General features: G+C 58.8%; 5 protein-coding genes and 1 long non-coding RNA gene across 13 annotated transcripts; 3 read left to right on the top strand and 3 right to left on the bottom strand.

The window, feature by feature from the left end:
- Nucleotides 1–8: 8 nt before the first annotated feature.
- On the bottom strand, nucleotides 9–2,826 carry TCN2 (transcobalamin 2). The gene is made up of 10 exons (XM_031592149.2): nucleotides 2,374–2,826; nucleotides 1,828–2,017; nucleotides 1,706–1,756; nucleotides 1,506–1,639; nucleotides 1,247–1,408; nucleotides 989–1,164; nucleotides 706–880; nucleotides 437–629; nucleotides 211–332; nucleotides 9–116 (listed from the first exon to the last, which is right to left on the bottom strand). Exons 1-10 carry the CDS (start codon nucleotides 2,426–2,428, stop codon nucleotides 55–57), a joined length of 1,320 nt encoding a protein of 439 aa, XP_031448009.1. The 5' UTR covers nucleotides 2,429–2,826; the 3' UTR covers nucleotides 9–54.
- Nucleotides 2,827–3,127: 301 nt separating this feature from the next.
- Nucleotides 3,128–9,535, top strand: PES1 (pescadillo ribosomal biogenesis factor 1). The gene is made up of 15 exons (XM_031592147.2): nucleotides 3,128–3,280; nucleotides 3,506–3,585; nucleotides 3,681–3,834; nucleotides 3,902–4,011; nucleotides 4,822–4,993; nucleotides 5,121–5,210; nucleotides 5,958–6,074; nucleotides 6,239–6,316; nucleotides 6,598–6,687; nucleotides 6,887–7,017; nucleotides 7,156–7,281; nucleotides 7,450–7,634; nucleotides 7,750–7,895; nucleotides 8,103–8,270; nucleotides 8,837–9,535. Exons 1-15 carry the CDS (start codon nucleotides 3,257–3,259, stop codon nucleotides 8,921–8,923), a joined length of 1,758 nt encoding a protein of 585 aa, XP_031448007.1. The 5' UTR covers nucleotides 3,128–3,256; the 3' UTR covers nucleotides 8,924–9,535.
- A 2,549-nt stretch (nucleotides 9,536–12,084) lies between these two features.
- Nucleotides 12,085–20,967, top strand: GAL3ST1 (galactose-3-O-sulfotransferase 1). Of its 7 annotated transcripts, XM_090120981.1 has the most exons (4): nucleotides 12,085–13,202; nucleotides 13,596–13,689; nucleotides 17,922–18,058; nucleotides 18,627–20,966. In XM_090120981.1, exons 2-4 carry the CDS (start codon nucleotides 13,621–13,623, stop codon nucleotides 19,771–19,773), a joined length of 1,353 nt encoding a protein of 450 aa, XP_089977107.1. In that variant the 5' UTR covers nucleotides 12,085–13,202; nucleotides 13,596–13,620; the 3' UTR covers nucleotides 19,774–20,966. The 7 variants fall into 7 exon arrangements, with proteins under 7 accessions (XP_089977107.1, XP_031448006.2, XP_089977109.1 ...); XM_031592146.2 differs by lacking the exon at nucleotides 12,085–13,202 and having other exon boundaries at nucleotides 13,291–13,689; XM_090120983.1 differs by lacking the exons at nucleotides 12,085–13,202; nucleotides 13,596–13,689 and adding an exon at nucleotides 15,407–16,005.
- Nucleotides 14,572–15,324, bottom strand: LOC116228367 (uncharacterized). Its single transcript, XR_004166756.2, has 2 exons — nucleotides 15,106–15,324; nucleotides 14,572–14,978 (listed from the first exon to the last, which is right to left on the bottom strand). It is a non-coding gene; the product is annotated as an uncharacterized LOC116228367 (long non-coding RNA).
- Nucleotides 20,968–21,629: 662 nt separating the features above from the next.
- LOC116228308 (zona pellucida sperm-binding protein 3-like) lies at nucleotides 21,630–23,669 on the top strand. The gene is made up of 8 exons (XM_031592062.2): nucleotides 21,630–21,683; nucleotides 21,886–22,053; nucleotides 22,276–22,456; nucleotides 22,527–22,638; nucleotides 22,793–22,875; nucleotides 23,010–23,104; nucleotides 23,180–23,257; nucleotides 23,362–23,669. The coding sequence occupies exons 1-8, from the start codon at nucleotides 21,635–21,637 to the stop codon at nucleotides 23,631–23,633; spliced, it is 1,038 nt and encodes a 345-aa protein (XP_031447922.1). The 5' UTR covers nucleotides 21,630–21,634; the 3' UTR covers nucleotides 23,634–23,669.
- A 369-nt stretch (nucleotides 23,670–24,038) lies between these two features.
- MTFP1 (mitochondrial fission process 1) lies at nucleotides 24,039–25,302 on the bottom strand. Of its 2 annotated transcripts, XM_031592061.2 has the most exons (4): nucleotides 25,210–25,302; nucleotides 24,777–24,904; nucleotides 24,472–24,704; nucleotides 24,039–24,266 (listed from the first exon to the last, which is right to left on the bottom strand). In XM_031592061.2, the coding sequence occupies exons 1-4, from the start codon at nucleotides 25,259–25,261 to the stop codon at nucleotides 24,194–24,196; spliced, it is 486 nt and encodes a 161-aa protein (XP_031447921.1). In that variant the 5' UTR covers nucleotides 25,262–25,302; the 3' UTR covers nucleotides 24,039–24,193. The 2 variants fall into 2 exon arrangements, with proteins under 2 accessions (XP_031447921.1, XP_090008708.1); XM_090152582.1 differs by having other exon boundaries at nucleotides 24,472–24,904.
- Nucleotides 25,303–25,528: the final 226 nt, after the last annotated feature.

Raw genomic sequence — 25,528 nt, 5'->3', positions numbered from 1 at the left:
ACAGCCAGGAGGTTCTGCAGTATTTCATTGCCATCATCCCCACAACCAGCCCCACTACCACTTGCTCAGGTGCAGGATGACAGTGTTTCCATCCTTCGGTCTGTAGTCAGCAACACCTGCAGGGAGACACAGTGGCCAGGGTGGCAGTGAGGCCGCAGGGACAGGGACACATCCCTGTGCCCCCATATCTCTGTGTCCCCCATCACTCACCCATCTGCAGGCTGGTTCCGAGCCCGCTGAGCAGCTGCCAGTAGTGTTGCTCCTTTGGCCTCGCAGCCATGCCCTGCACTGAGGTCAGGAAGGGGCCATATGCAGTGTCCTGAGTCTCAAACCTGGGGGCAGAGCAAGATGAGAGACCTGGGAGTCCCGGGGACACAGCGGAGTGGATGAGGACAGGACGACAGGCTCAGAGCCCCCTGACCATAGGACCACTCACGTGAAGTTTTTAGATCCCTGTGGTGGGGCTGCCCTGAGCAGGTCCAGAAGCGAGGCCCCGGTGGGCGCAGACACCGTGCTGTCATACAGCAGCTGCTGGGGACACCCCGGCACCGGGCACTCCACCACCAGCCGCACTGTCATATTGCGTGGCTCCAGGGGCATTGACTCCAAGAAAATGGGTGTCAATGTGTCTGTGACAAAGAGCCACGGTGGCATCGCTGCCAGCCCCGCGCTGGCCACCCAGTGCCCCATGGCCCCTGCTCCTACCCAGCTCCTCCTGGCACTGCATGGAGGCGATGCTCAAGTAGCTGCGGCTGTTCAGAGCGAGCAGCGCTTGGGCCATGGTGGCAGCACTGGTGAAACTGTCCAGGTGACGCAGCAGTGCAGCCATGGCACGGCCGTATGCTGGCTGCGTCCTGCACATGTTGGTGGCGATGAAGACCTGGGAAGGGAGGAAGGAAGGAAGTGCTCAGCACAGGGCTCAGGCTCAGACCTGCACCAACAGCCGCCTATGCTCCTGCACTTGCTCCATGCCAATGCCCACGCTCACCTGCATGGCCAATGGAGTGCTGAAGGTGTTCCCAATGAGGCCGTCTACACTCTGTGCCTCCACCAGCCTCACCCTGGTCCTGCGCACAGCCGCCCGCAGCTCTGCTGCCAGCCCAGCCCTGATGTGTTGCTCCTTCTCCAGGCAGGCGAAGGCCAATGCTGCCACTGCCTCTGTGTCTGCAGGGATGGCTGTGTCACCCCAGATGCTGCACGCCCACCCCATGGTGGATTCACTTTTTGGGTCCCTGCTGTCCCTTACCCACAGCATTGCCATCCACGTGCCCGAAGCGCCGGTGCTGCTCGGCCACCAGCAGCCGCTGGATCACCTCCTCACGCACCCGCTTGTGGTGGACACAGAGAGCCAGCACACCCAGGCTGTACTGGTAGTAACTGGTGAGAGGATGGCCGTGATGCCGGGAGCCTAGGGACAGAGCACTGCTGTCACCAGAGCCAGCTGCTGGCAGCAGAGCTGCAATGCCAGCACCCATAGGGTGCCCGCTGTGGGTGGGGTACCTCACCTGCCCAATCCTTCTCCAGGAAGTACTTGAGCCACGTTACTGGGAAGCGCTGGGTGGTGGGGTCTGCAGGGGGGCAGGTGGCACGCAGCCCCAGCAGGTAGAGAGCCAGACGTCCCGTCTCCGGCATGGAATCCCTGCGGGCAGTGGGGTCAGCACGTGGAGGAGCACGGGAACCACCCTATCCCCATCCCACCACCTACGTGTCGCGGTGCCGATGGCCATGGGACGGGCGGCTGGCTGCGTGCAGACTCCTGCAGGGATTGGCATCAGTGGGACCACAAAAGAGACAGGGGCCGTCCCGCTGTGACAGCTGGGGACCTACCGGCCGTAGCGTCCCTGGAAGGCGTCCTGCAGGCGCTGCAGGTAGCGCTGCTCCATGCTCAGGTCGTGCTCGCTGCCGAGGCGCAGCCCCACGTAGACCCCGGGGTCGGCATCCTGCCCCGGCTCCATCGCCAGCCCCAGCAGCCGTGCAGTCAACGCCCGCACCGCCACCGCTGCCTCTGCTGGAGCTTCTGTTGCCGGGGATCCCCGTGAGGATGGGGGCAAGGAGTGAACGCAGCCCAGCGCCGGGGGACGTGGGGAGGACAAAGAGCGGCGGTGGCGGTGGGGAGGACAAAGAGCGGCGGTGGCGGTGGGGAGCAGAGCGTCCTCACCCCGATGTGCGCCCTCTACCCCGTCAAGCTGAACCCCCAGATTTTGCACAACGCTGAGGGAGAAGCCGAGCACAGAGGGGACACGAGGCAGGAAAAGGGAAAAGGGGAACAGGGGAAACTCAACGCCCGGCACCACTGCGCTCCCACCCACAGCCTGGCCCCAGGAGCCCCGCGTTGGAGCATGGATATGAAGCATTGGGGCGGCTCAAACTCACCGCAGGGCCGGGCGGGCAGCACCGCAGCCTGCAGCAGGGCCAGGAGCAGCCACATCGCGGCGAGGGAACGGCGGGTGGGTGACAGCGAGTGACAGCAGGCTGAGCGGCGCCGAGCAGGAAGGCGAAGAGTGAGGCAGTTCCGCACTCCGGGGCCGAGTCAGCAGAAAGGGGCGAGGACTTTGGCTGGAAACGAGAGCGGGGCGCAGATAAGGAGGAGCAGATGGGGTGGTCACGACCCCGTGCACCGGGTCAGCCGCAGAGCGGGGCAGGTCAGGGGCACCGAGCAGGAGACGGGCCGGTGGCACAGGAGCGTGACGGGACGCCGGCGGCCCCGGGGAGGGGTTACGGGAACAGCGGGGCTCAACGCAGAGCCGCGGGGTTGGCACGTGGTGGGCAACGCGCCCATCCTTCGGCCCAGCGCCCACCAGCCACCGCACCGAGCCAAAGCCACGCCCCCTGCCGTAGCCACGCCCACAAATCGCGACCTCGCCGAGCATGAAGCCACGCCCCTCTGTCGTAGCCACGCCCACAAAACATGGTCTCGCCCCCGTTGTGGGCACGCCCACAAAACTTGACCACGCCCCCTGCGCGACGCCAGCTCCCCTGCGGTGGCCCCGCCCCTCTCTTCTCTCCGTCCCAGCGTGCCCCGCGTCGAAGGACCCCGCCGGCCGGCTTGGAGCTGCCCGCGGCGCGCCTGAACGACAGCCTCCCTTCACCGCTCTCCGTCCCCGCGTCTCACCCGCACCCCTCAGCCTCCCTGCAGCTCGGGGCTGCGCGGACCCGGCGGGGTTTCGGCGCAGGCGCGGACCGGCGCGGTGCAGGCAGTGCGAGGGCAGCCCGGGTCCTTCGGCGCGGCGGAGCACGCGGCGGTGGCAGCGGGGCCATGGGCGGGCTGGAGAAGAAGAAGGTAGCGGGGGGTACGGCTGTGTGCCGGCCCCACGGCTCTCCCTGTTTCCCCCAGCATGTTCCCCCCTTTCTCCTCTCCTTTTCCTTATCCCCACCCCTCGCGGTTTCCCTCCAGGTTCCCCCATTTCTCCCCGTTCTCCAACCCTCCCCCCATCTCCCGGTACCCCCACGTGCATCCTGTGCACTCGGTTCTCCCCCCCGTGACCCCTCTGTGTTCCCCCCCCAGTACCAGCGGGGCTCTGCCACCAACTACATCACCCGCAACAAGGCACGCAAGAAGCTGCAGCTCAGCCTGCCCGATTTCAGGTGGGTCACGGGGCTGCCTGCAGCACAGCCCCATTGCCTGCCATGCAGTGGCCGTGGTGATGGCAGCAGGCTGACATCCCACCCCTCCTCAACAGGCGCCTCTGCATCCTGAAGGGGATTTACCCCCATGAGCCCAAGCACAAGAAGAAGGTGAACAAAGGCTCCACCGCGGCACGGACTTTCTATCTCCTCAAAGACATCAAATTCCTCCTCCATGAGCCCATCGTCAACAAGTTCCGGGAATACAAGGTAATCAGTGCACTGAGCTGGGGGCTGTGTTGGCCCTGCAGTGCTCTGAGCCCTGCTCTGCCTGCAGATCTTTGTCCGTAAGCTGAGGAAGGCATACGGGAAGAGTGAGTGGGGCACGGCGGAGCGGCTGAAGGACAACAAACCCACCTACAAGCTCGACCACATCGTGAAGGAGAGGTGAGCCCACAGGGTCCTCACTGAGGCCGCCCCTCTTCAGCAGCACCCAGAATCACAGAATTGCCAGGGTTGGAAGGGACCTCAAGGATCATGAATCTCCAACCCCCCTGCCACACCCATCCATCTCTGGGCATTGCTGGGCATCGTGTAGAGTTTCTGGGTTTGTAGAGAAGCTCGTGAGATGTGAGCAGTCGGGGAGTTCTTGGCTATTGTGAATGGCTCCAGGATCTCCATGATGACACTGAGAACTTTCCCATCCTCCCCTGAGAGTTTTCCATTGACACTCTGGGAGAAAGACCCAGCGTGCCCATGCATGTGGTTAATTTAGTGGCAGAGGAAAAGGAGATGACCCACAAGAGAGAGGAGCTGCTCTGGCAAATCTCTGTGTTGTCCCGGTGGTGTATGGGAACTGACTGTGCCAGCAGGGAGAGAGGAGCAACCCTGGGAGCCAAGAGCAGCCCTGATGTGATTTATGCCATGGTGAAGGTGTTCTGTTGGAGCTGTGGGGTCTCACAACTTCCTCCTGCCCCAACACATGCTCGGGGCTGTCACCTCAGGGCAGGAGATGACAAGCTGGGTTTGTTGTCCCCCATCTAGGGAGGTTCCTGACTCCCAGGGCAGTCCTGAGCCCTGCAGTGCTGTCAGAAGGACTCTGTGAGCAGGGATGCCCTGTCCCCACAGATTGCCTGGCATTCCACACTGACTGCCCATCCCTTTGTTGCATGAAGTCCCCACCAGCTGCTGCAGCTCTGTAGCTTTGAGGCTTTGGAGCCAGGTGTGATGGCACCGTTTCCTCTTGCCTGGCTGCAGGTACCCAACCTTTGTGGACGCACTGCGGGACCTGGATGATGCCCTCTCCATGTGCTTCCTCTTCTCTACCTTCCCACGGACGGGCAAGTGCCATGTGCAGACCATCCAGCTGTGCCGACGCTTGGCTGTTGAGTTCCTCAACTACGTCATCGCCTCCCGCTCACTGCGCAAGGTGGGGACTCCAAGGAGGGATGGGTCCTGCTGCCTGTCCCCAGTGCTCCTTTACATCCTTGCTGTCCAGGGAAGGTTGGTAAAAACCAGGAGCACATGTAGCATTCATCACGCTCATTTCCCACCAGGTGTTCCTCTCCATCAAGGGTATCTACTACCAGGCAGAGGTGCTGGGGCAGCCCATCACTTGGATCACCCCTTATGCCTTCGCCCACGATGTGAGTACACAAGACCTGTGCTGTTATTGCTGTTCCCTTCCCTAGGGCTGGGGTGGGGTTTTGGGGACGTCTGCTCGCTCTTCTGCCAAAGAGATAAAACAGGTGAAGGCTAGGAGGCCTTTGGCAGCTGTGTATGGCACAGCCCCTCCTATCAGACCTCGGTGCTGGGCTCTACCAGTCTACCCAGCTCTTTCTTTTCTCTTTTTGTCAATTATTAAAATGTACTCTGCCCACGAATTGAAGATTAACTGGCAGTTAGCTCAACTGGAGGTGTTAGGGTGAGTTGATTCCTGTATCATCTTTGCAGGGTGGTAGGGCAGCACACTCCTTGTGCAGCCATCCCAACAAGTAGAGCTGTTGGTGCTGCTGGGCCAGAACTGCTGGCACACAGGAGCTCATAGTTGCTGCAGTTCTCTCCTTTTGTCCCATGGTTTTTGGGATTTGGTTAGGTCAGAACATTCCTAGTTTGTGGCCTTTGGTACAGCCCATGGCAGTGTCACCTCCGCAGCATCCCCTCACTGAGCCCAAAACCTTCCTTGATCCCTTGCATTCTGGCTGTCATGGGGCTGGCTGCATTCCTGCTGTGTTTCAGCTCCCTGGCCCTGCTATTTCTTATCATGACCTGCATGTATCACCTGGAGAAGCAGCTTCATTCACTGAGCTGGCACTGGGTGGACAGCACCCTGTCCCTTATTAGGGAATCTGCTCCTTCATCTTTGTGTCCTTCCCCTCCCCGTGTGCCCACAGCACCCAACAGACGTGGATTATCGTGTGATGGCTACCTTCACTGAGTTCTACACCACCCTGCTGGGCTTTGTCAACTTTCGTCTCTACCACTCACTCAACCTGCATTACCCACCCAAGGTAAGGCCACCACCTGCCCTGGGGACACGCCAGGCTGGTGGAAGACCCTGCTGCAGGGAGCATTGCTCCCAGGGACTTGTATGGGTGATGGAAGGGCTGAGGAGGAGGATGTTTGGGCAGACCACGCTTGGGAGCTGTCTCCCCACCTTTCTGTTTGTCTGCAGATCGATGGCCAAGCTGAGGTTGAGCTAAAGCCTGCGGAAGGCAAGGAGTATGCCATGGATTCAGAGAGCTACTTGGAGGTGAGGGGCACTGCTACCACCATGGTCAACATGAGGAGTTTGTGTGCAAGGACACTGTGTGTCCTCAGTGCCCTGGCTGGGGACCCCTCCTGGTGTGGGGCAGTGATGCAGGGGCTGAGGAGCAGAGCCTGACCCATGCATGGTGGAGATCCCAACTTCTCATCCCTTCACTGTGGCCAGAGGAGGAGCTGTGCTTGGTCTTGGGACTTCCTCTGTGATGAGCCCTTTTCCCATTCCAAAGCCCTGGCTGAACCTTACATCTTGGTCTCCCCTGGTTGCAGAAACTGTCAGCTCTGAGCGCCAGCCTGGCACGTGTGGTGGCCCCAACCCAAGAGGATGATGTGGAGATGGATGAGTTCCCTGTGGAGGGGGTAAGAGCCTGGTGGCCAGGACTGACCCACACTGTGTGCTGTCTTGTCCTCAGCACATCTTATGGCTGAGAGAAGGCTGTCAGTGCCTGGTGTGGGACGAGGGGGCTGGTAGGAGAATGGGAGAAAGTATCTGAGAGCAGAGAGGGGCTTGGCTGTGCTGCATGTGGGGAAGAGATTTGACTGCTTTGCCCCCGAGCAGGAGACTGCTGAGCAGATGGATGCAAGGAGAAAGGAGCAGGAGGCCCTGGAGAAGCACAAAAAGCTGTTTGAAGGGCTGCGTTTCTTCCTCAACAGGGAGGTGCCTCGAGAGCCCCTGGCCTTCATCATCCGGTACGTGGTGGGAGGTGTTCTTGCAGCTCTAACACCTCGTGCTGTCCTTCCCTGTCCTCTCCAGTAGCATTGCTGAGGCCACTGTGACCCTGAGAGTATCTGCTGTGTGACCAACCGCTTGGTGTGTTTGACTGGCAGGTGCTTTGGTGGCCAAGTGTCCTGGGACAAGTCCCTGTGCATCGGTGCCACTTACGATGTGAGCGACCCATCCATCACCCACCAGATTGTTGACCGGCCCCAGGTGGAGCAGCAGGTTGTGGGCAGGTGAGCCAGGTGTCCTGTCCCCAGCCATCTGGGCTGGTGGATGTTTCTGAACTCTCCCTTGCTCTGTCTGCTCCCAACCATTTCACTGCAATCTTGCAGCTCCTTGGACACCAGAGGATGGGGCAGGAAGACAATCTGACCCCTAGCCTTGTAACCCTCTGCCCCCAGGTATTACCTGCAGCCTCAGTGGGTTTTTGACTCAGTCAATGCCAAGCTGTGCCTCCCTGTAGCTGATTATTTCCCTGGTGTGCTGCTACCCCCACACCTCTCACCCTTCGTGACAGAGCAGGAAGGAGACTACATCCCTCCAGAGAAGCTGAAGTTGCTGGCCATGCAGCGGGGCGAGGACCCAGGTGATGTGAGGCTCCCTGAGCTGGAGAGAATCCAGGCAGTGCTGCTGCTTCAGCGGAGCTCTGCCTGCTGCAGGGCCACCGTGCTCCATGATCAGTAACAGTGATCTCTCCATAGGGGAAGAGAGTGAAGAGGAGGAGGAGGAAGAGGAAGAGGAGGATGACAATGATAAAGAGGAGGAAGAGGAGGAGGAAGATGAGTCCGAAAAGGAAGAGGAGATGAAATTGAAGAAGATGGAAGAGCAGAAGACTCAGAGCAACAAGGTGCAGTACATGGCAGTGGGATCACAGAATCACAGAATGGCCAGGGTGGGAAGGGACCTCAAGGATCATTAATCTCCAAGCCATCTGGTCTGGGGGCGATCAGAGAGGATGCTGTGTCTCTTGTATTACCACTGACCAGTGTGGATGTGCCCCTGGGGAAGGGCTGGCTCCTGGCACACACAGCCCTGAGCTCTCTGCTCTCTGCAGGCACTTCCCGTGAAGGTGACTGCTGGCAAAGTGCGGCTGGAGGACAAGCAGCGCCTGGAGCAGGAGCAGCAGAGCGAGGAGAAGCGCCTGGCCATCATGATGATGAAGAAAAGGGAGAAATACCTCTACAAGAAGATCATGTTTGGAAAGAAACGCAAAATCCGAGAGGTATGAATGTAGGGATGCCCCAAACCATGGATCCCTGTGCTAGGTCATCCCCAAATCAGTTTGCAGATGAAGATCTATCCTGGTCTGTCCTCATCTTGTAAGGAAGGAGTGACCTCTGAGGCCTGTGCCTCCCCAGCTTTGTTTGCAGGAGGGAGCTTTGCCCATAGCCTTGCAGCCCTGGTCTCCCTGCCCTGCTGTGAGGCTGGGTAGAGCTGAATCCCTTCCTCCAAGGTGACTGCACCATCACAGACTGGCCCCACACTGCGTGCTTTGGGTTTTTGTTTCCTCTCTGTACACAGTGAGGCAGTAAGGATGTTGATCTCTGGTGCACAAAACTGAGACTGTACAGGCCTCTTCCCTAGCATTACCAGGCTGCAGGCATTCAGACTCCCTGAGCAGAACTCCCTGTGCCTGCCTGGGGCCTTAGCACATGGCCAGCAAGTGAAGCTCAGGGCACCACTGCTTGTCTCCATCCCCTGGTATCGAACAACTCAGTGGATCTGAGGCTGGAGCAGCTCTTGGTGTGTGGGGACAGACCTGACTGTGGGTCTTGGGTTTCTGTGCAGGCAAACAAACTGGCAGCGAAGAGGAAAGCCCACGACACTGCTATGAAAGAGGAGAAGAAGAAAACCAAGAAGGCACGACATGCGTGATGAGACTTTGGGACCCCAAGGAGGGACTAACTCTTCCTGGCTGGAATGGCTGCAGTGCCCATCATTTGTGGGTGAAAAACCCTCAGCTTTCCTCTTGGGACAGAAATACTAAATTAAAATATTGCCCATCAGTAAATACACCTTCTGCTGTGCCTTATCCAGGACTCTCTCCACGCAGGAAGTGGAGGAGTGATCGTCAGTGCCATTGCCTGTCCTGAGGGTCAGTGATGTGGGCACGACCTCTTTGTGCTCTTTCAGCATCCTTAGGGCAGTGAGTGGTGTCTGAAGAACTGGAGACCAAGGGAAGCTCTGGGCTCTTGCAGCTCCCTCCCTCTGGCATTGCTCACTTTGCACACCTGCAGCCCTGGGATGTGCAGACTGCCCCTGTCCCACCTGCTCTGGGGCTGGTGGCCTTGCTGGGACCTGGTGGTGATGTGTTCAGAGGGGTGAGGGGTCCAGCATGAGAAGCAGGCTTTGTGCTCAGCATTGGAGAGGAGCCCCCCTGCCACCCAGAACTAAGCTGCTCTCCACTACCTGCTTTGTAGAGATTGCATTTGGCCTCTGCTATTGTATTGCAATCTTTTTTTTTTTTTTTTTTTTTTTTTAATTAAAATGTGATGCTTCCCCTGTGCCATGTGTTGTCTGTACCTTTGTGGCAGGGCTATGGTGCAGTGGTGTGTGCCCAAACCCTGCACTCAGCCAGGAGCTGGGGATCAGCCCATGAAAGTCACCCAGGGCTGGAGGTGACTCAGCCCACAAGCTCAGTGGCAGTGCCCTCACCTTGCACCTTCTCACTGTGCACCATGCCCTGTTCCAGCTCTGTGCAGGTCTGCTCTGTCCCTGCTGGCTGCTGTCACCTCCCAGAACTGAGCTCGCAGGGCTCACTGTGTGTTCCTGCACTGGAGAGGCACAGCCTGGGGGCACCCAGAGAGCATGGGGCTGCTTCCACCATCCCTTGGGAGCAGCATGGAGGTCACAGAGGGTTGCCCAGCAGTGTGGAATGTGGGGAGAGCCCACAGGATGTGGTCCTGAGCCTCGCAGAGCAGTGTGAGATCAGGTTAGACCTGGGCACCACCATTATGGTGTACATTCTTTTTTATGCTCCTTTGCTGCCTTCTTTCCATTCCTCTTTCCTTTTTTTTTTTTTTCTCCTTTCCTTTTTTCTTTTCCCTCCATTCCCATTTTTCCTTCCTCCTTTCCTTCCCCTTTTTCCTCCCTTCTTTCCTTCCTTTTTTGCTGCAGAGACTACCTTCAGAGCAGGTAAGACAGCTGGGGAAGGGATCTGGAGTGAAAAAGGCCAATAAAAAAGCTCTTTTTAAGGCTTTTTTGAAGCCAGCAGCAGTGCTGCACTTGTGCTGGGGGGCTGGCAGCTTGAGGGCAGGCTGCTGGGTGAGCAAAGGTGGAGCTGACACATTCCAAAGCTGGTTAGGTCCACTGATGATTTCCCATTACTCATAGTTCAGGTGGGCAGTGATGAAATTGCCCACAGAAACCTACAGACTACGAAAAGAGATTTCAGGGGTTTAGGGGCGTTTAGTTCAAGGAGCAGGAGCTCAAGTGATTTTTTGTTCTTCCTTCAGGAGTAGCAGAAGTACCTTCAGGAGCAGTGAGGGACACGGGGCAGGCTTGGAAAGCACAAGCAATGAATAATTGGCTCAGAGGCTGATGTTGAGCCAGAAGCTTTGCGTTCTTTGATCACGAGGCAGTTTGCTTGGCCCTTGGCTTGTTGTCTGTTAATGGAACCCATGTATCTCATGGGGGGCAACAAATCCTAGTGCAGGAGCTAGCAGGGCTTATTGAAAGAGCTTGAAACTAGCTATGATGGGGGAAGGGGACAAAACAGGGCTCACCCTAGATGAGCCTAGGGGAACGATGCTTGAGCTGGGGGTGAGACAGGTGGCTCAGCTAAAGTGCATCTATACCAACGTATGCAGCAGGAGCTGGAAGCCACTGTGCATCAAGCTAACTATGACCTAGTTGCTATTACCAAAACGTGGTGGGACTACTGCCATGGCTGGGGTGCTGTGATGGATGGCTACAAGCTCTTCAGAAGAGACGGACGAAGAAGGAAGGGTGGTGGTGTGGCCCTTTATATTAAAGACTGTTTTGGTGTTGACGAGCTTGGGTTTGGGAATGATAAGGTTGAGTGTGTGTGGGTAAGGATCAGGGGAAGGTCTGTAGGGTGACATCTTGGTGGGGCTCTGTTACAGACCTTCTAATCACGATGAAGGGATGGATGAGGCGTTCTATGAGCAGCTTGCTGAAGTCGTGTGATCACCAGCACTTGTTCTCATGGGAGACTTCAAATTCCCTGATACATGTTGGAAATACAATACAGCACAGAGGAAGCAGTCCAAGAAGTTTCTAGAGTGCATGGAAGATAGCTTCCTTACACAGCTGGTAGGAGAGCCTACCAGGGGTGGTGCCCTGCTAGACCTGATCTTCGCTAACAGCAAAGGACGGGTGAGATGTGAAAGCTGGGGCCTTGGGCAGAGCAACCATGGAATTGTAGAATTCTCTATTCTTGGCAATGTCAGAAGGGTGACCAGCAAAACTGCTATCTTGAACTTCCAGAGGGCAGACTTTGATCTGTTCAGGGCGCTTGTAGCACGGGTCCCTTGGGAGTCGCTCCTTAAGGGTAAAGGGGTCCAGGAAGCCTGGATGCTCCTCAAGATGGAAATCTTAAGGCACAAGAAGAGCCTGTTCCTGAATGCCATAAGGCAAGCTGTAGGGGAAGAAGACCAGAGTGGATGAATCTGGAACTATTATTGAGACTCCAGGAGAAAAAGAGAGTCTATGTCCTCTGGAAGAAGGGACAGGCTGCTTGGGGAGATTACAAGAAGGTTGCTAAGGTATGCAGGGAGGAAGTTAGAAGGCCAAAAGCCCAACTTGAACTCAGATTGAACTCAGATGCAGTAAGAGAATAAGAAACCCTTTTACAAAGGTAAGAGAAGAACCAAGGAGAATTTCCATCCTTTACTCGATGCAACAGGGAATGTGAGCACTGAGGACAAGGAGAAGGCTGAGGTCCTCAATGCCTTCTTTACATCTGCCTTTAATGAGCAGATCAGTTTTCCTCAGGGCACTTTACACCCTGATCTGGAAGTCTGGAGATGCTATGCAGAATACACCCCCAGTGATTCAGGTGATGGTTGGAGAGCTCCTCCTCCATCTGGACTGTCACAAGTCCATGGGACTGGATGGGCTCCACCCCAGTATGCTGAGGGAGATGGAGAAGGTGATTCCCCCACCTCTCCACCATCTATCAGCGCTCCTGGTTATCTGGAGGGATCCCAGAGGATTGGAGGCTCGCTGCTGTGACTCCCATCTACAAGAAGGGCTGTAAGGAGGATCCGGGGAACTGCACGCCTGTCAGCCTGACCTCGGTACCAAGGGAAGTTACGGAGCAAATCATCTTGGGTGAGATCACACGGCTTGTGTGTGGTGTCCTGGGGATCAGACCCAGCCAGCATGAAAGGTTCATGAAAGGCAGGTCATGCTTGGCCAACCTCATCTCCTTCTACGACTGGGTGACCAGATTGATAGATGAAGGAAAGGCTGTTGATGTAGTCTACCCAGACTTTAGCAAAGCCTTTGACATGGTCTCTCACAGGCTTCTTCTGGGGAAACTGGCTGCCCATGGCCTGCCCGAGGGCAGGGAGGCCCTGCAGAGGGATCTAGATAAACTAGGCTGAGGTGAATGGGATGAGGTTCACCAAGGCCAAGTGCCGGGTCCTGCACTTTGGCCACAACAACCCCAGGCAGCGCTACGGGTTGGGGACGAGAGGCTGGATGACTGGAAGAGGAAAGGGACCTGGGGGTGTTGTACCAGAGGAGGTTTAGGTTGGACATGAGGAAGAACTTCTTGTCTCAGAGTGGGCAGGCACTGGAATGGCTGCACAGGGAGGTGGTGGAGTCTTGAACACCGTGTTCAGGAGGCATCTGGATGAGGAGCCACGAGATATGGGTTGGTGCTTGTGGTAGCAGTGGTAATGGGAGGGCAGTTGGACTGGATGATCTGGTAGGTCCTTTCCAACCTCATGATTCTATGAGTCCTTTTACCCCTCTCCTTTCCTTCCTGTTTTTCCTCTCTCCTTTCTTTCTCTCCCCCCCTCTCCCCTTCTCCCCCCAGCCTCCCCCCACCCAGGCTCACTCAGTCCCCTCTGCAGCTCCTCCCTGGCCCAGGCTGCCCTGTGACCCCACACCCAGCACAGCCTCCACCCTGAGGCCTCACAGGTGCCCCTGTTGTGCCGCCAGGCCGAGGGCACAGCGCTGTGTGGTCGGTACCGGGGCCTGGGGAGGGAGGGAGAGGGAGAGGAGCACGTCTGCCCCTGTGACGTCTGTGTTCTGTGCCTTCTGGCCCATTATGGAGAGCAGAGCGGGCGCCTGTGAGGGCTGGGGGGGGTTGGCTGCGTTCTCTCAGGGGTTGGTGTTTGGCTGTGCTGCCTCCTGGGGATTTTGCAGCACGCCTTGTTACAGAACGTGGTGATACGGGGCTGCTGTGGGGACAGAAGTGACCACGGCCTGGTTGCGTGCCCACAAGCTGCCACTTCCTCCTCCTTCGCCATCGCTGCCAGCATTCCCCAATCACAGACGGGCCATAAAGCCGTGTTTCCCCATGTTTGTAAATCCGTGTTCAAGTCGAGCCCTCTCCTGTTCCCTGTTCCAGCAGGTGCTTCCCCAGCAGCTGGTGGTGGATGGGGAGCAGTGATAAGAGCACCCTGAGGCAGTGGCAGTGGCATCCTGGAGCTGCAGTGCGTGGCAAGGTGAGTGTGCACACACAGGGCCTCTTCCCACCCCACTGCTGCACTGCGCTGGGTTTGGGGCGGATTCGGTGTCATTCCTAAAAGAGAATTCCTAAAAGAGGGCTGTGAGAGCTGATATCAAACACACGGTTTGCTTTGGTTGTGTCCCATGGCTGTGAGCATCACTATGCAGATGGGAGTGAGCACACTGCCATGTCCCATCCACAGCTATGGGTGCTGTGGTGAAAATCCTCCAGAAAGGAAAACCCAGCAGGAAGAAGGGAGAGCAGAGAGCTTCAGAGAAGGAGTGGGACATGAGAAAGGCCAGGGCTCCTTCTCCTGGCTGAGATCTGGCTAAGACAGCTGTCAGATGGCACTGGGACCTATCCATGATGGGAAGCACCAGGTACAGGGATGGAAAGGCAGCTCAGCTGGAAACAGGTGCATGATTTAATCCAGTGCCATGTGTGCTTCACGTAGAGTATCTGCTGTGACAGACGTGCCACAGGTGGAGAGATGGGTCATAAATCACTGGCACGAATCCAGTCGGGGCTGGGCGCAGTGGGGAATGCATCAGACTGGAGCTGGGTGCTGCCACCTGTTTTCCCCAGGTTTTGCTGTGTGGGGCAGCCAGGTGGAAGTCAAAGGAACCTCTCTGGGCTGCTCAGTGCCCTGAACCAACCCATCAAGGGAGAAACCTGGTCCTGTCCCCACCCAGGCTGGAGGGAAGCATCCCCTGCCTTCCCAAGACATGCTCTTCTCCTGTGCCCCAAAGAAGGCTGTGCCATCTCATGGGGTTTTTAGGGGACACCTTGTCCCCAGCTGTAGTGAAGGCTGTGCCATCTCAATCCATCTGTGGATGCATTCGTTTCTCTCCTCTGGCTATGGAGAGCCCAGGATGGCTGACACAGGCTCAGGCTTTTATTTTGAAGATTCTGAGGTTGCATACACGGATTCCCTCATCCTGTGACATTGCAGCTGGGGACACCACGAGCTGTGTCCCAGGAGAGCAGGGACCTGCATTCCCCATAGCCAGTGCCTCCATCACACCCGGGAGCAGGGGACAGCTCTCTACTCCTCTTCTTGCTGCAATGGAGAACATTCTTGCTTTTCTTGTTTCTGGGCTCAATGCAATGGCTGTGATGCAGCAGCAGCAGCTTTGCATTGTCTGCCTTCCGTTGGTGTGAGGGATGCAGAGCCCCGGCTGGTGGGAAGCATCCGGCACACAATGATCCCTTCTGTGGCTGCTGGTGGGGTGATGTGGGACGGAAATGCTGCTCACCAGCTTCCTCACTGCCCTGCTGACATTGCTATGGAACACAGGAGCCATGGAGTGCATGGCCTCTGACCCACCATGCACAAAGGGAGGCTGGTTCCCACCAAACAAAACCCTTGCACCCCAGAAAGCAGCAGAGATCCTGATTCCCCTTGGCGTACCTTGGGTGCCCTTCTGGGTGCCCACGTGAGCACCTGCCTTCCCTGTCCCGTGGCAAGTGATGAACTGGAGAGCAGAGAACATGGGCATTGCTATTGTGGGGCCATAAAAGCCAGGGAGAGATGCCAGGCAACAAGGAGAAGCAGAGGTCAGGCAGTTCCAGTGGTGAGAACACCCAGCCTGGAGCCACTCCCCATACGGAAGAGCTCTTCCCATAGAGCTGCATGGAGACGAGATGCCTCTGAGAAGAAACAGCCACCACTCCTATGGGCTGGGGGCCAAAAAGCAGCGAGTCACCGAGCGAGCACCGCCAGCACTCACTGGCTGTGTTCGACCTCTCCTTGGTGCTCACAGGGCAAGGTGCTCCAGCACCTCCAGCAGCCCCACCAAGCTCCCAGGAACCCCCCCATCCCAACCCCATAACTGGGGGTGCCGGGTTGGCAGCACCAGGCCGGGCCTGGGCAGGCTCAGCTCTGGCTGCAGCGAGCCGGGGCACTCGGCCACAATGTCCCCGTTGATGGCGGTGGCGCAGATGGAGACAAACGGCCCCGTTGTTGTGCGCGCGGGGTGGCAGCGGGGTGAATGAGCCCTCTGTGCTCCGGCGGTGGGTGGAGAGACGGAGGAGAGACGGCGCTCGGGGTGGCAGCGGGAGCCTCGCTCCACGCCTCGAACCGGCAGCTCTGGGGAAGGAGATCCTTCTTATTTGGCTTCCCCATCCCCACCGGGTCGGGTGAGCTGGAGCTGCCGTTTAGGGGATGGCGTAGGGTCGGGGCAGCTGCCGCAGGCTGCTTGGGGAGAGCCTGTTCCATGTCGGAGCAGCATTGCTCCCCCCGCTCCGCGCCCCGGCCATCCCAGGAGAGGAGAAGGACGGACTGCAGGGAGCAGCTGGAGCAAAGGAAGAGGTGATGGGGGCTGAGGACGCGGGGCCTGGCACAGGGGGGTCGCGGGAGGCGAAGGGCGGGTGGGTGCCGGCACCCGTGGCATGAGATGCCAAGGCATGGGGGATGGGAGGAGCGTGCCCGTGATGGGCATAGGGTGAGGAGAGCCTGAGCCAGAGCTGCCGGGGGCTGGAGGCGGTGGTGCCTTGTGTGCGGTTCCCTAAAATTCAGCTTGCGAAGGGGTCGGTGCCCGTAAGGGAAAATCTAGGGGATGGCTGCTGCGGGGAGCATCGGACCCGCGGGGATGCGGGGCTGGGGCTGGGACGTGGATGTGCTGGGGGCCATGGTTGGCACGACCACGTCCTCGCACTGCGGCTGCCGGCTGCAGTAGGGCTTTCCACCCAACGGATGAGAGCCGGCGCCAGCAGCCGCTCCGCTGCGACGGGAGCCCCAGGACAAAGCTTCCACTTCGGCATTTCTCCTGCCGAGCTATTAATAATTAAGCCACTCATTTAAGGCAAAGTCAATAGAGTAACTGGGCTGGGAACTGTTTGCAAGAAACACCCCGCCGGAGGCGGCCCGGGTGGAGCTCAGCATCCCCTTGGCATCCCTGCCAGCGGGGCCGGGTGCCGGCAGCCATGGGGATTCTGCGGGCGGCTCGGCCGTGCTCTCGCCATCATTCCTGCCGCTCGGAAAGCCCAGGGAGCAGCGCCCGGCTCGGAAGAGGTCGGTGAGGGCGAGCCGTGCCCGGCGTCTGGTTACGCTTCCCATCCATTATTCATCGAGATGGAAATCTCAGCTGCGGCGTGGCTCGCTGCCCTCCGCCGGGACAGGGCAGGAGAGATGCAGGCGGAGGACGGAGCCAAGCGCTGCGGGGAGGCTTCGTGCACAGCGGGGCGAGACGACGCCGGGGGCCCGGTAGCGTTTCCGCGTGGTTTTTCTCTGTAAAAACCCCCTGGAGGTCTTTGCTGCTCGCTGTACGTGCCAGGCTGCAGGAACCGCAGCGAGTGTTTGCGTCGCGTTATCCGGAGGGCGGCCCAAGGGTGCGAAGGACGGATGGAGGCCATCTGGGTGTCGGATGGAAGGCGGGTAGGGCGGCTCGGCCGCTGTCCCTATGGGACGCCTCTGTGCGTCCTGCTGGGAGCGCAGCCCTGCTGCAATGCGGCACCTGGGCAGCCCCGCTGCGGTGTGCGGTGCTGGGGAGGAAGGGGGGGGGGATATGCATGCAAATGTGTCCTTGTCTGCAGTGCTGAGGGTGTCTGTGCCCTTGCCTGGAGGTGTGCGTGCACCTATAGCCGTGTCCTTGTGTGTGTGTGAGCCCTGTGTCTGCCTGCACGTGCACAGCTGTGCGTGTGGCCGGGTGTGCAGGCAGGAATGCGTGAGAGGTGTGCGATGTCTGCATGTGTCACACGCAGAGGTGTGCACCCTGTGTGTGCATTGTGTCCGTGAGCATGCACAGATGTGTGTGTGTGCCCTATGCGTGCACACATGTGTGTATGTGTGTGCTGCAGGCGGTGCTGCAGGCAGGCTCACGCCAGCCCCAAGTCTGGTGCAGCCCAGAAGCAGGGATCAGGACCTCCACTGCTCAGTGCCAAGTTGTCTCCATCCCAAATGTTTGCTGGCATCGGAGCAGAGCAGTCACCTGTTCTTCCCACCTCAGCTCTTCAGGTTTTGCTTTTGCAAAGGGAATTGCTTTTGGTTTTTGCAGCACAGGGAAAAGTGCTATAGCACGGGCAGAGCTGCAGCACCTTGGCTGCAAATCCCTCTTGGCCAAGGATGAGCCTGGCACTGGTTCTCATCTTCCTAGCCCCTAAAAGCCTCCTGTGATGCTCCGCATGCTTTATTTCTCATTATTTGTCTTCCATAAGCTTTGCTCCCCACGCTCCCCATCCCTTATCACCCCGCGTTGCTGACAGCTGTGTCCCCTCTGCCCCTTGCAGGTGACCATGATGCTGCATCAACATGGGAAGCCCTGGAGGTCCATGTGCAAGGGGCTCGTCCTGGGGACCCTCCTGACCAGCTTCATGCTGCTGCTTTACTCCTACGCCGTGCCCCCGCTGCAAGTCAGCATGACAGAGTGAGTGTGGGGACCCCGTGCCACCGCCCTGTGACCCTGGTGGCTTTGCACTGGGATGTCATTGTCCTCACATGACACACCTGGTGCTGTCTGTGTGGTGGGAAGGCTCCTGGAGAGGCTGGGGGTGCTCGCCTTGGGGTGAGGGGGCTGCCAACACAATGGATAATCTGTACCCAAGAGTGTCATGCTTTTTGCTACCCATCCCCTCCAAACCCAGCACTCAGCAGGGCTCAAGTGACAGCTGTTTCCCCAGGAATGGGAGCAGCCTGTCTATGGAGAACATTAAATTTATCCCATTTATAAAACAGCTCTGTGTGGGGGCACTCTGTAAGCTTCTTGCTCCTGTTCTCCTACACTGCAATACAGAGGCATTAGCAAGGATCAGCTCTGCAGCTTCATGGAGCTGCCCGAAGTCACTCAATCCTGGAGCATCTGTTACCAGCTCTGTGCATCTCAGATAGCACAGGGCTTGTTTGTTCTGCTGGCTCCTCTGACAGCCATCACCCGTACAGCCATACCATGGCGTTATGACTCTGCTCACCACTGTCCTCTCTTTCCTCCCCACCAGGATCCCCGTCCCCTCCTGCTCCTCCTCCCAGCTGCAAGCCAAGGGGCCAGTGATAACCAATGGCACGCTCAGCGCTTCGGGAGCCAACTGCCGGCCCAAGCTGGACATCATGTTCATGAAAACCCACAAGACGGCCAGCAGCACCATCCTCAACATCCTCTTCCGCTTCGGGGAGAAGCACCGCCTCAAATTCGCCTTCCCCAACGGCCGCAATGACTTCTACTATCCATCCTTCTTCGAGCGGAGCCAGGTGCAGCACTACCGCCCCGGAATGTGCTTCAACATCATCTGCAACCACATGCGCTTCCACTACGAGGAGGTGCGCAAGCTCCTGCCGGCGGACACCACCTTTGTGACGGTGCTGAGGGACCCTGCCTACCTCTTCGAGTCCTCCTTCCACTACTTCGGGCGCGTCATCCCCCTCACCTGGAAGCTGCCGGGGGAGGACAAGCTGGCCGAGTTCTTGCGGGACCCCTGGCATTACTACGACCCGAACGGGTTCAATGCTCACTACCTCCAAAACCTTCTCTTCTTCGATTTGGGCTACGACAACAACATGAACGCTGACAGCCCGCTGGTGGAGCAGCGCATCCGGGAGATAGAGCAGCGCTTCCACCTGGTCATGCTGCTGGAGTACTTCGACGAGTCCCTGGTGCTGCTGAAGGAGTTGCTGTGCTGGCAGCTGGAGGATATCCTCTACTTCAAGCTCAACGCTCGCAAGGGTTCCACCGTCTCCCGGCTGACGCCTGAGCTCTACGACAAAGCGACTGCTTGGAACCTCATTGATGCCAAGCTCTACCGATATTTCAATGCCACCTTCTGGCGGAAAGTGGAGGCCTACGGGAGGGAGCGGATGGCCAAGGACGTGGCTGAGCTGCAGCGGGAGAATGAGAAGATGAAGAGCATCTGCATTGACGGGGGGCACGCCGTGGACGCCAGCGCCATCCAGGAATCCTCCATGCAGCCTTGGCAGCCGCTGGGGGAGAAATCCATCCTGGGCTACAACTTGAAGAAGAAGATCAACAAGAAGCACCAGAAGCTGTGCCGCAAGATGCTGACGCCTGAGATCCAGTACCTGACGGACCTCGGGGTCAACCTGTGGATCACCAAGCTGTGGAGCCGCGTGCGGGACTTCCTCAAGTGGTAGGAGCAGCAGGTGCCCTGCAGGAGAGCTGGTGGCTCACGTCTTCCTTCCTTCATGTGTCTTTGGTTTAGACACGAGCAGAACACCATGGTGGGTCCCCAGCCAACCCCGGGCACCCAAGAGTGGCGGAGGGGACGTGGGGACCCAGTTTGGAGGAAGCAGGTTGTATGGGTTGCTTGGGGGTTTGAGGTTTTTCCCAACAGGATCCACTTCTTCCTTCCATGTGGAAATGCCAGAGGTGGTATGTGAAGGGCAGGGCCCCATCGTGCCCCTGTTGCAGCGATGGACATCCATCACCACCTCCCTGGAGGTGCACAGCGGAGGTCAAACAGCAGTGGGATCAATGGAGCATGGGGCCAGGGACCTGCAGAGGTTTTGGAGCTCACACTGACTCGCACCCAAAGGGCTGCTTTCACCACTCCCTATCCTTCCATCCCAGATTTTGGGCTCCCTGTCCGAGCCCATCATGCCAAGCATGCTACTTGGGCTTCCTCAGTCCATGGGTCCTCAGTGAACCTGTGGCTGTTGGTCCCCCAGCAAACCCCGGCAGGTTTCTAAGCATTATCCATGCTTGAGTTTGGAGAGCACCAAAACCACCCCAAAGCCTGCGCCAGCAGTGGTCCCCAGCATATCCCTGCAGCACCCCATGGCAGCAGGTCCCCCCAGCATGCTGTTTTCCCAGTTAGAGGACCCCGTGGTGCTGATCCCTCCTAAGGACACTCTGGTAGGACCACGAGGTCTGGTGAGAACTGGGGTGGGGAGTAGGCATGGAGCCCACAGTGCCAGCACCTGGGGTGAGTGACACACAGGGACAGGCAGAAGCAGACTGGGTGCAGCGTGGGGACAGGCTGGGCAGAGCTGGTGGTGGGGACAGCCCCAGTGGGGATCACCACATCACAGGGTGCCCTTGGGTGTTCAGGCCGGGCTGGATGACAATGGCATGGGGCAAAGCCGAGAGTGGCCCAGGCCATGGCACCATGTGGCTGCAGGGGTGACAGCAGGTTGTCACCTGCCTGGGGCAGCAGCGGGGAGCCCAGCTCTGTCACCCTCTGTGCGTTCATGTTCTGCTCTGTTTGTGAAGGCAAGCAATAAAACAACGACAAAAAAAAAAAAAAAAAAAAAAAAAAGCAATTCTACTTTTGTAAGATAATTGTATTGTATATTTGGCAGTTTTTAATACACCAATGGTCCAGCTGGTCTCTGTTGGTCTTTGTTCTTCTCTATGGGGACTGGATGCAGCTGTGGGGTGTCACTGAATTGGGAAGACCCAAAGATGCTCTCAGGGAGCGGACACTTGGGGGCTGCAAGGAGGCTTCCATGGATCTTCATGGCCTTCTCCAGGTCCCCAGGCCTGACTTAGAACCCATTCACCCATAGAGTGGGGTTAGAACCTCTTGTTCCAACAGCTGCACTTCTCCAGAGCTGGAGCTGGGTGGGTGCCACAGGGGGGAAGGTTGGTGCGGTGGGGAGTGGGACTTGTGAGGTGGGACAAGGGTGGGATGGTAGGGCCAAGATCATAATGGGACTGAGACCATATGGTGGGACCTGTATTGTCCAGTGGGACAAAGAGCATCCATGGGACCACCAGGACAGACTGTGGGACCAAACCATGCAGCACCACAACAGGGTGATGACACCAAACAGAGTGCAGGATCAGAAGCACATGGTGGGAACAAAACTAAATGGAGGGGTCGGGACTGCGTGAAATTTTACTGCAGAGGACATCAAGCAAATCCCTTTCCTCCTCCACCCCTTCCAAAAAACAAAACAAAACAAAACCCAAGCAGCTCCAGGTGAGGGCAGTTTGCAGCCACCTGCTACTTAAAGGCCTGCAGGGCTGGGGCTGTGCTGCTCCTCTCTGAGGATGAGGCTGTTTTGGGTGCTGCTGAGTGGGGCTGTGCTGGCAGTGGCAGGTGAGTAGGGCTGGTTGTATGGGGGAGGTGGGGAGTGGGTGACCTGCTGCTGGTTCCCAATGTCCTGCTGGTGGAGAGGAGCTCTGTGAGTTCCATGTGTCCCCACTGTGAGCTCCAGGGATACCTGAGGAGCTGCACGTACCTAGTGTAGCTTTGGCACAGCCACCCCAGCCCTGTCAGCCAATCTCTCACCTTGTTGCAGAGACCACCATGGCTCCAGCTGCTCCAGCATCTTCTGGTCACACAGCAGTTGCTCTGAGGGTCTCCCTGGGTATGGGGACACAAACTGTTGCCACCCCACCTGGTGGGCTGTATGCTCAGCCCTGCTCAGAGGAGCCCCCTGTGAACTTTACCTTAAGGCTGCTGGATGGTGAGTGCTCTGTGTTGTGTGTTAAGTGCTAATCTGGGGGGGTGAGACCAGAAGATGGAGGCCAGCAGCCATCCAGCAGGGGATGAGAGCTCTCTCATGTGGAGGCTCCAGAACCTGGGGAGCATTGGAGGCAAAAACCCCTATGGTTGGCGCTCTGAGCCAAATTCTATGTCCCATCTGCAGCAGGATGCTATCCTGAGCCTTCCTTCCCTTCTCCTTCAGGGGACCCCGGTGCCACGAAGAGGCCATTGGTGCTCAGCCGCAGTGCTGTGCTGCACCTGGAGGCCAGGGTGGATGCCAGCCCTGATGTGTCCCCCAGGATCCTTGTGGAGCAGTGCTATGGGATGGGATCAGGGCAGCGGGCTCACCCCAGGAAGAGCTACATGGTGGTGAACAACCATGGGTCAGTGGTGGGGAGAGAGGTGCTGGGGTCAGCCTGGAAATGTCCCCAACTTGTCCTTGGGTCTCCTCAGGTGTCTGCATGGCTCAGGGCTGGGCAGTGTGTCTGTCCAGCAGCAGAAAGGGATGTCTGTCCTCCAGCTCTCCATCTTGGCCCCTGTGCTGGAGGCTGAGCCTGAGGAGGAGGTGAGGTTGTGGTGGAGGCCTGAGTCTTCCCAACAAGCTGTCCCCCTGTGGGCAATGTGCCACTCTCCCCAGCAGCTCCTGCTTCCCAGCGGGGTGGTCAGTGCCCCAGGGGAGGCCACAGAGGTGGCAGTGAGGATGGCTGCTGTCTTGGCAGGTCTACGTGCACTGCCTGCTGTCAGCATGGGGTGCCAGGAGGCACAGCCTGATGTCCTGCTTCTACAATGACACCACAGCCAGGTGAGTTCAACAAAAGGACCCCACTGGGAGGAATTGGGACCCAAAGGGATCTCCATCCATGGGCACGGTGCCATGTGTATCTTGGGGTGGAAGCTGGGGATCCACAGACCCCCAGATGTGTCCTTCTCTCCCAGGTGGCAAAATGCAGAGGATCCCTCCCGGAACACCATATGTGACTGCTGTGACACTCAGTGTCCCCCTGGTGACACCAGGCTTGGAGAGCAGCCAGGTACGTCCCTGGGGGCTGTGCTGGGTGGGGAGGGCTGCAGCCACAGAGGAGCTGTAGGGTGCATGTTCCTCACAGAGTTCCCAGGAGAAGGGATGCTCCACTGGGAGACAGCGGGTCCGCTGCTGGTGCGGGAGCTGGAGCCGTGGTTTGAAGGTGAGCAAACAACCCTGAGCTTCTCCCCATGACCCCAAATCTCCCGACTGCAATGAGAGCAGGGCTCCCCATGCCCCAACCCCACTAACTGCCTTGTCCCACAGCGCCGTGCCGCACGGTGAAGAAGCTGCTGCTGGCCGGGCTGGCCCTGGTGGGCAGCGTTGTGGTGGTGGCCATCACTGTGGGCAGTTTGCTGGGCTTGGGTCTGGCTGCGTGGCGACTGCGGGGGGCACGGCCCGTCCGGCGACCCCCCAGGAGGCAGTGTCCCTTCCAGGCTGAGCTGCAGGCTGTGGTGGGAGCTCTGGTCCCCCGGGAGGAGGAGAAACGTGGAGAGAGTGGGATGGAGTACCGCAGCCTGGAGCTGGGAGTGCTGTGAGATGTTCTCTGCAATAAAAAGTCACTTTTCTTTAAATATGCGGGTTGTTTCCCACTCCATCTCCTCTTGAGGGTGGTATGGGGCACGTAGCCTCCAGGACACAGGATAATGTGACAGCTGGTGCTGCACCTAGCAGGCTGGGGAGGCCTGGGATGCAGGGGTAAGGCTGCATCCTGTAGGACATGAATGCTTATGGGGTTGGGCTGCCTGTCCCAATGGGGGGCGCTGCAAGGAGCCCTACCCTGCATGGGGATGGTGGGCTGGGGGTGCAGGAACCCTGAAGCTCTCACAAGGATGAGACTCCCTGGAGGGTGCTGAGCACTGGGGCAGGACACACTGCCCAGCCTGGTGCCCTCATTAGGGAGCTGTGTCCCCTCCTGACACCCAAACACCACCTGCAGCAGGTAATATTTGAAACAGTTTATTAGGACCAAGTGCAGGGTGCATGCAGCCACTCCGTGGCCAAAACCTGAGTGTGGGTTCACAGTGCAGGGGATGCAGTGCCCCAAAGCCAGCAGTGTGCCTTGGTTTCCCCTCCCAGCTCTGCGTGGTGCTGTAGCTCAGGGTGCAGACGGGGGCTCCTCGGTGCCATACAGCTTGCGGATACTGGAGTCCATCAGGAAATCCACAGACCTGCAGCAGGGTGAAACGCCCCTCGCTGTCACCTTAGAGTCCCCTTGCAATGTGCCCTATCCACCCTCCTGCTGTCACCCCACTAATCCCCATCGGCTCCTCCATCTCCACTGCAGGGACGTATCCCAAGCTCGCCCCACGCCATCCCTCCTGGACTGCAGTGGGGACCACAGTGGCTATCCCCACTCGTCCCTGTGACTCTCACCTGTCGATGGGGGTGATGATGACAGGGATGGCAGCCAGCCCCAGCGCGGTGGTGGCCCACTTTCGGACAGGTAGAGGCCAGCGGGTGAGGGAGGCCAGCAGGGCCAGCGAGGCGGCACACAGGCGGTTGATGGTGAAGCCTGGGATGGCCACCGAGGCCAGGCTCTGCCACACGAAGGTATCTGCCACCGCCACCCCCACCCGCCGTGCCCTGCCGGGGTCCTGAGCGTGGGTCTGTTGGGAGAGCAGAGCGGGTGTGGGATGGGGGCACGTGGGGGTGTGGGGGCTGCAGGAGGAGCCACTCACCGCCGCAGCTTTCCTGCCCTTGTCGATGGCATCGGCTGTCACGTAGGCTGTGGCCACCCCATAGCTGGCCCACACGGCTGCTACCGGGACGATGGGACGGAAGGACTCGCCCACCTCGTTGGCGTAGCCTGGGGGGGCAGCAGGCGACAGGGAGGCGGTGTCACCCCAACCTCGGGGGTCACCTTGGTCCCAGCGTTGGGACAGCGGGGGGGAAGGTGGTGGCAGCGGGCAGGGTCCGGCCCAGGGGGTTTAGCGGGAGAGGAACGCGGGGACGGAGCGTCCCGGCAGAGCCGGCACCCGGAGCCAGTGCTGGTACCGAGTGCTGGCGGTGTCGGCACTCAGTGCCCGCTGTCACGGTCGGTACCGGGCTCCCCGTGCCAGCCCCGATGCACGGTTCCCGACGCCAGCCCCGGTGCCCGGTGCCGCAGCTCACCCAGGTAGCGGACCCACGTGTCCCGGTAGAGGTCGGGCTCCTCCGCCCCCATGGCGCGCTCCCGCCAGCGCCCGCTCGAAGCCCCGCCCCCATTTTACGTCACCACATCAGACCCCGCCCCCTTCCTCCGCACGCATCCTTGGCCACGCCTCCTTGCCCGGCTCTAAGATGGCGGCGGGGAAGTCAAGGCCGGGCAGCACGTGACCCGACAGCAGCCGCCACGTGGGTGGGATGCGCAGCCGGGATGTAGAGCTGGGGGGAAACGGGCTGGCTGTGGGCGCACGGCAGGGGAGGGCAGGGGGCCTCATGCGGGGCTGAG

The sequence above is a fragment of the Phasianus colchicus genome, chromosome 18 (genome assembly GCF_987193195.1).
Source record: "Phasianus colchicus chromosome 18, bPhaCol1.hap1.1, whole genome shotgun sequence".
NCBI classification, from domain to species: Eukaryota; Metazoa; Chordata; class Aves; order Galliformes; family Phasianidae; genus Phasianus; species Phasianus colchicus.
Note: the sequence above shows the minus strand (reverse complement) of the source record. Positions and strands in the feature narration are given on the sequence as shown.

What these genes read in the sequence shown, in the direction of transcription:
- TCN2 (XM_031592149.2), bottom strand. Translation starts at nt 2,428, where the DNA reads ATGTGGCTGCTCCTGGCCCTGCTGCAGGCTGCGGTGCTGCCCGCCCGG. An exon ending in GCACTCCATTGGCCATGCAG is followed by an intron (nt 881 to 988) that starts GTGAGCGTGGGC and finishes CTCCCTTCCCAG; the next exon opens with GTCTTCATCGCCACCAACAT. An exon ending in CAGGGATCTAAAAACTTCAC is followed by an intron (nt 333 to 436) that starts GTGAGTGGTCCT and finishes CTCTGCCCCCAG; the next exon opens with GTTTGAGACTCAGGACACTG.
- PES1 (XM_031592147.2), top strand. Translation starts at nt 3,257, where the DNA reads ATGGGCGGGCTGGAGAAGAAGAAG. An exon ending in CTTATGCCTTCGCCCACGAT is followed by an intron (nt 5,211 to 5,957) that starts GTGAGTACACAA and finishes GTGTGCCCACAG; the next exon opens with CACCCAACAGACGTGGATTA. An exon ending in AGAAACGCAAAATCCGAGAG is followed by an intron (nt 8,271 to 8,836) that starts GTATGAATGTAG and finishes GTTTCTGTGCAG; the next exon opens with GCAAACAAACTGGCAGCGAA.
- GAL3ST1 (XM_090120979.1), top strand. Translation starts at nt 17,458, where the DNA reads ATGCGTGCACACATGTGTGTATGTGTGTGCTGCAGGCGGTGCTGCAGG. An exon ending in TTCCCACCTCAGCTCTTCAG is followed by an intron (nt 17,650 to 17,921) that starts GTTTTGCTTTTG and finishes TGCCCCTTGCAG; the next exon opens with GTGACCATGATGCTGCATCA. An exon ending in CTGCAAGTCAGCATGACAGA is followed by an intron (nt 18,059 to 18,626) that starts GTGAGTGTGGGG and finishes CCTCCCCACCAG; the next exon opens with GATCCCCGTCCCCTCCTGCT.
- LOC116228308 (XM_031592062.2), top strand. Translation starts at nt 21,635, where the DNA reads ATGAGGCTGTTTTGGGTGCTGCTGAGTGGGGCTGTGCTGGCAGTGGCA. An exon ending in AGGCTGAGCCTGAGGAGGAG is followed by an intron (nt 22,639 to 22,792) that starts GTGAGGTTGTGG and finishes CTGTCTTGGCAG; the next exon opens with GTCTACGTGCACTGCCTGCT. An exon ending in GCTGGAGCCGTGGTTTGAAG is followed by an intron (nt 23,258 to 23,361) that starts GTGAGCAAACAA and finishes CTTGTCCCACAG; the next exon opens with CGCCGTGCCGCACGGTGAAG.
- MTFP1 (XM_090152582.1), bottom strand. Translation starts at nt 25,261, where the DNA reads ATGGGGGCGGAGGAGCCCGACCTCTACCGGGACACGTGGGTCCGCTAC. An exon ending in CACGTGGGTCCGCTACCTGG is followed by an intron (nt 24,905 to 25,209) that starts GTGAGCTGCGGC and finishes CTGCCCCCCCAG; the next exon opens with GCTACGCCAACGAGGTGGGC. An exon ending in ATCATCACCCCCATCGACAG is followed by an intron (nt 24,267 to 24,471) that starts GTGAGAGTCACA and finishes ACCCTGCTGCAG; the next exon opens with GTCTGTGGATTTCCTGATGG.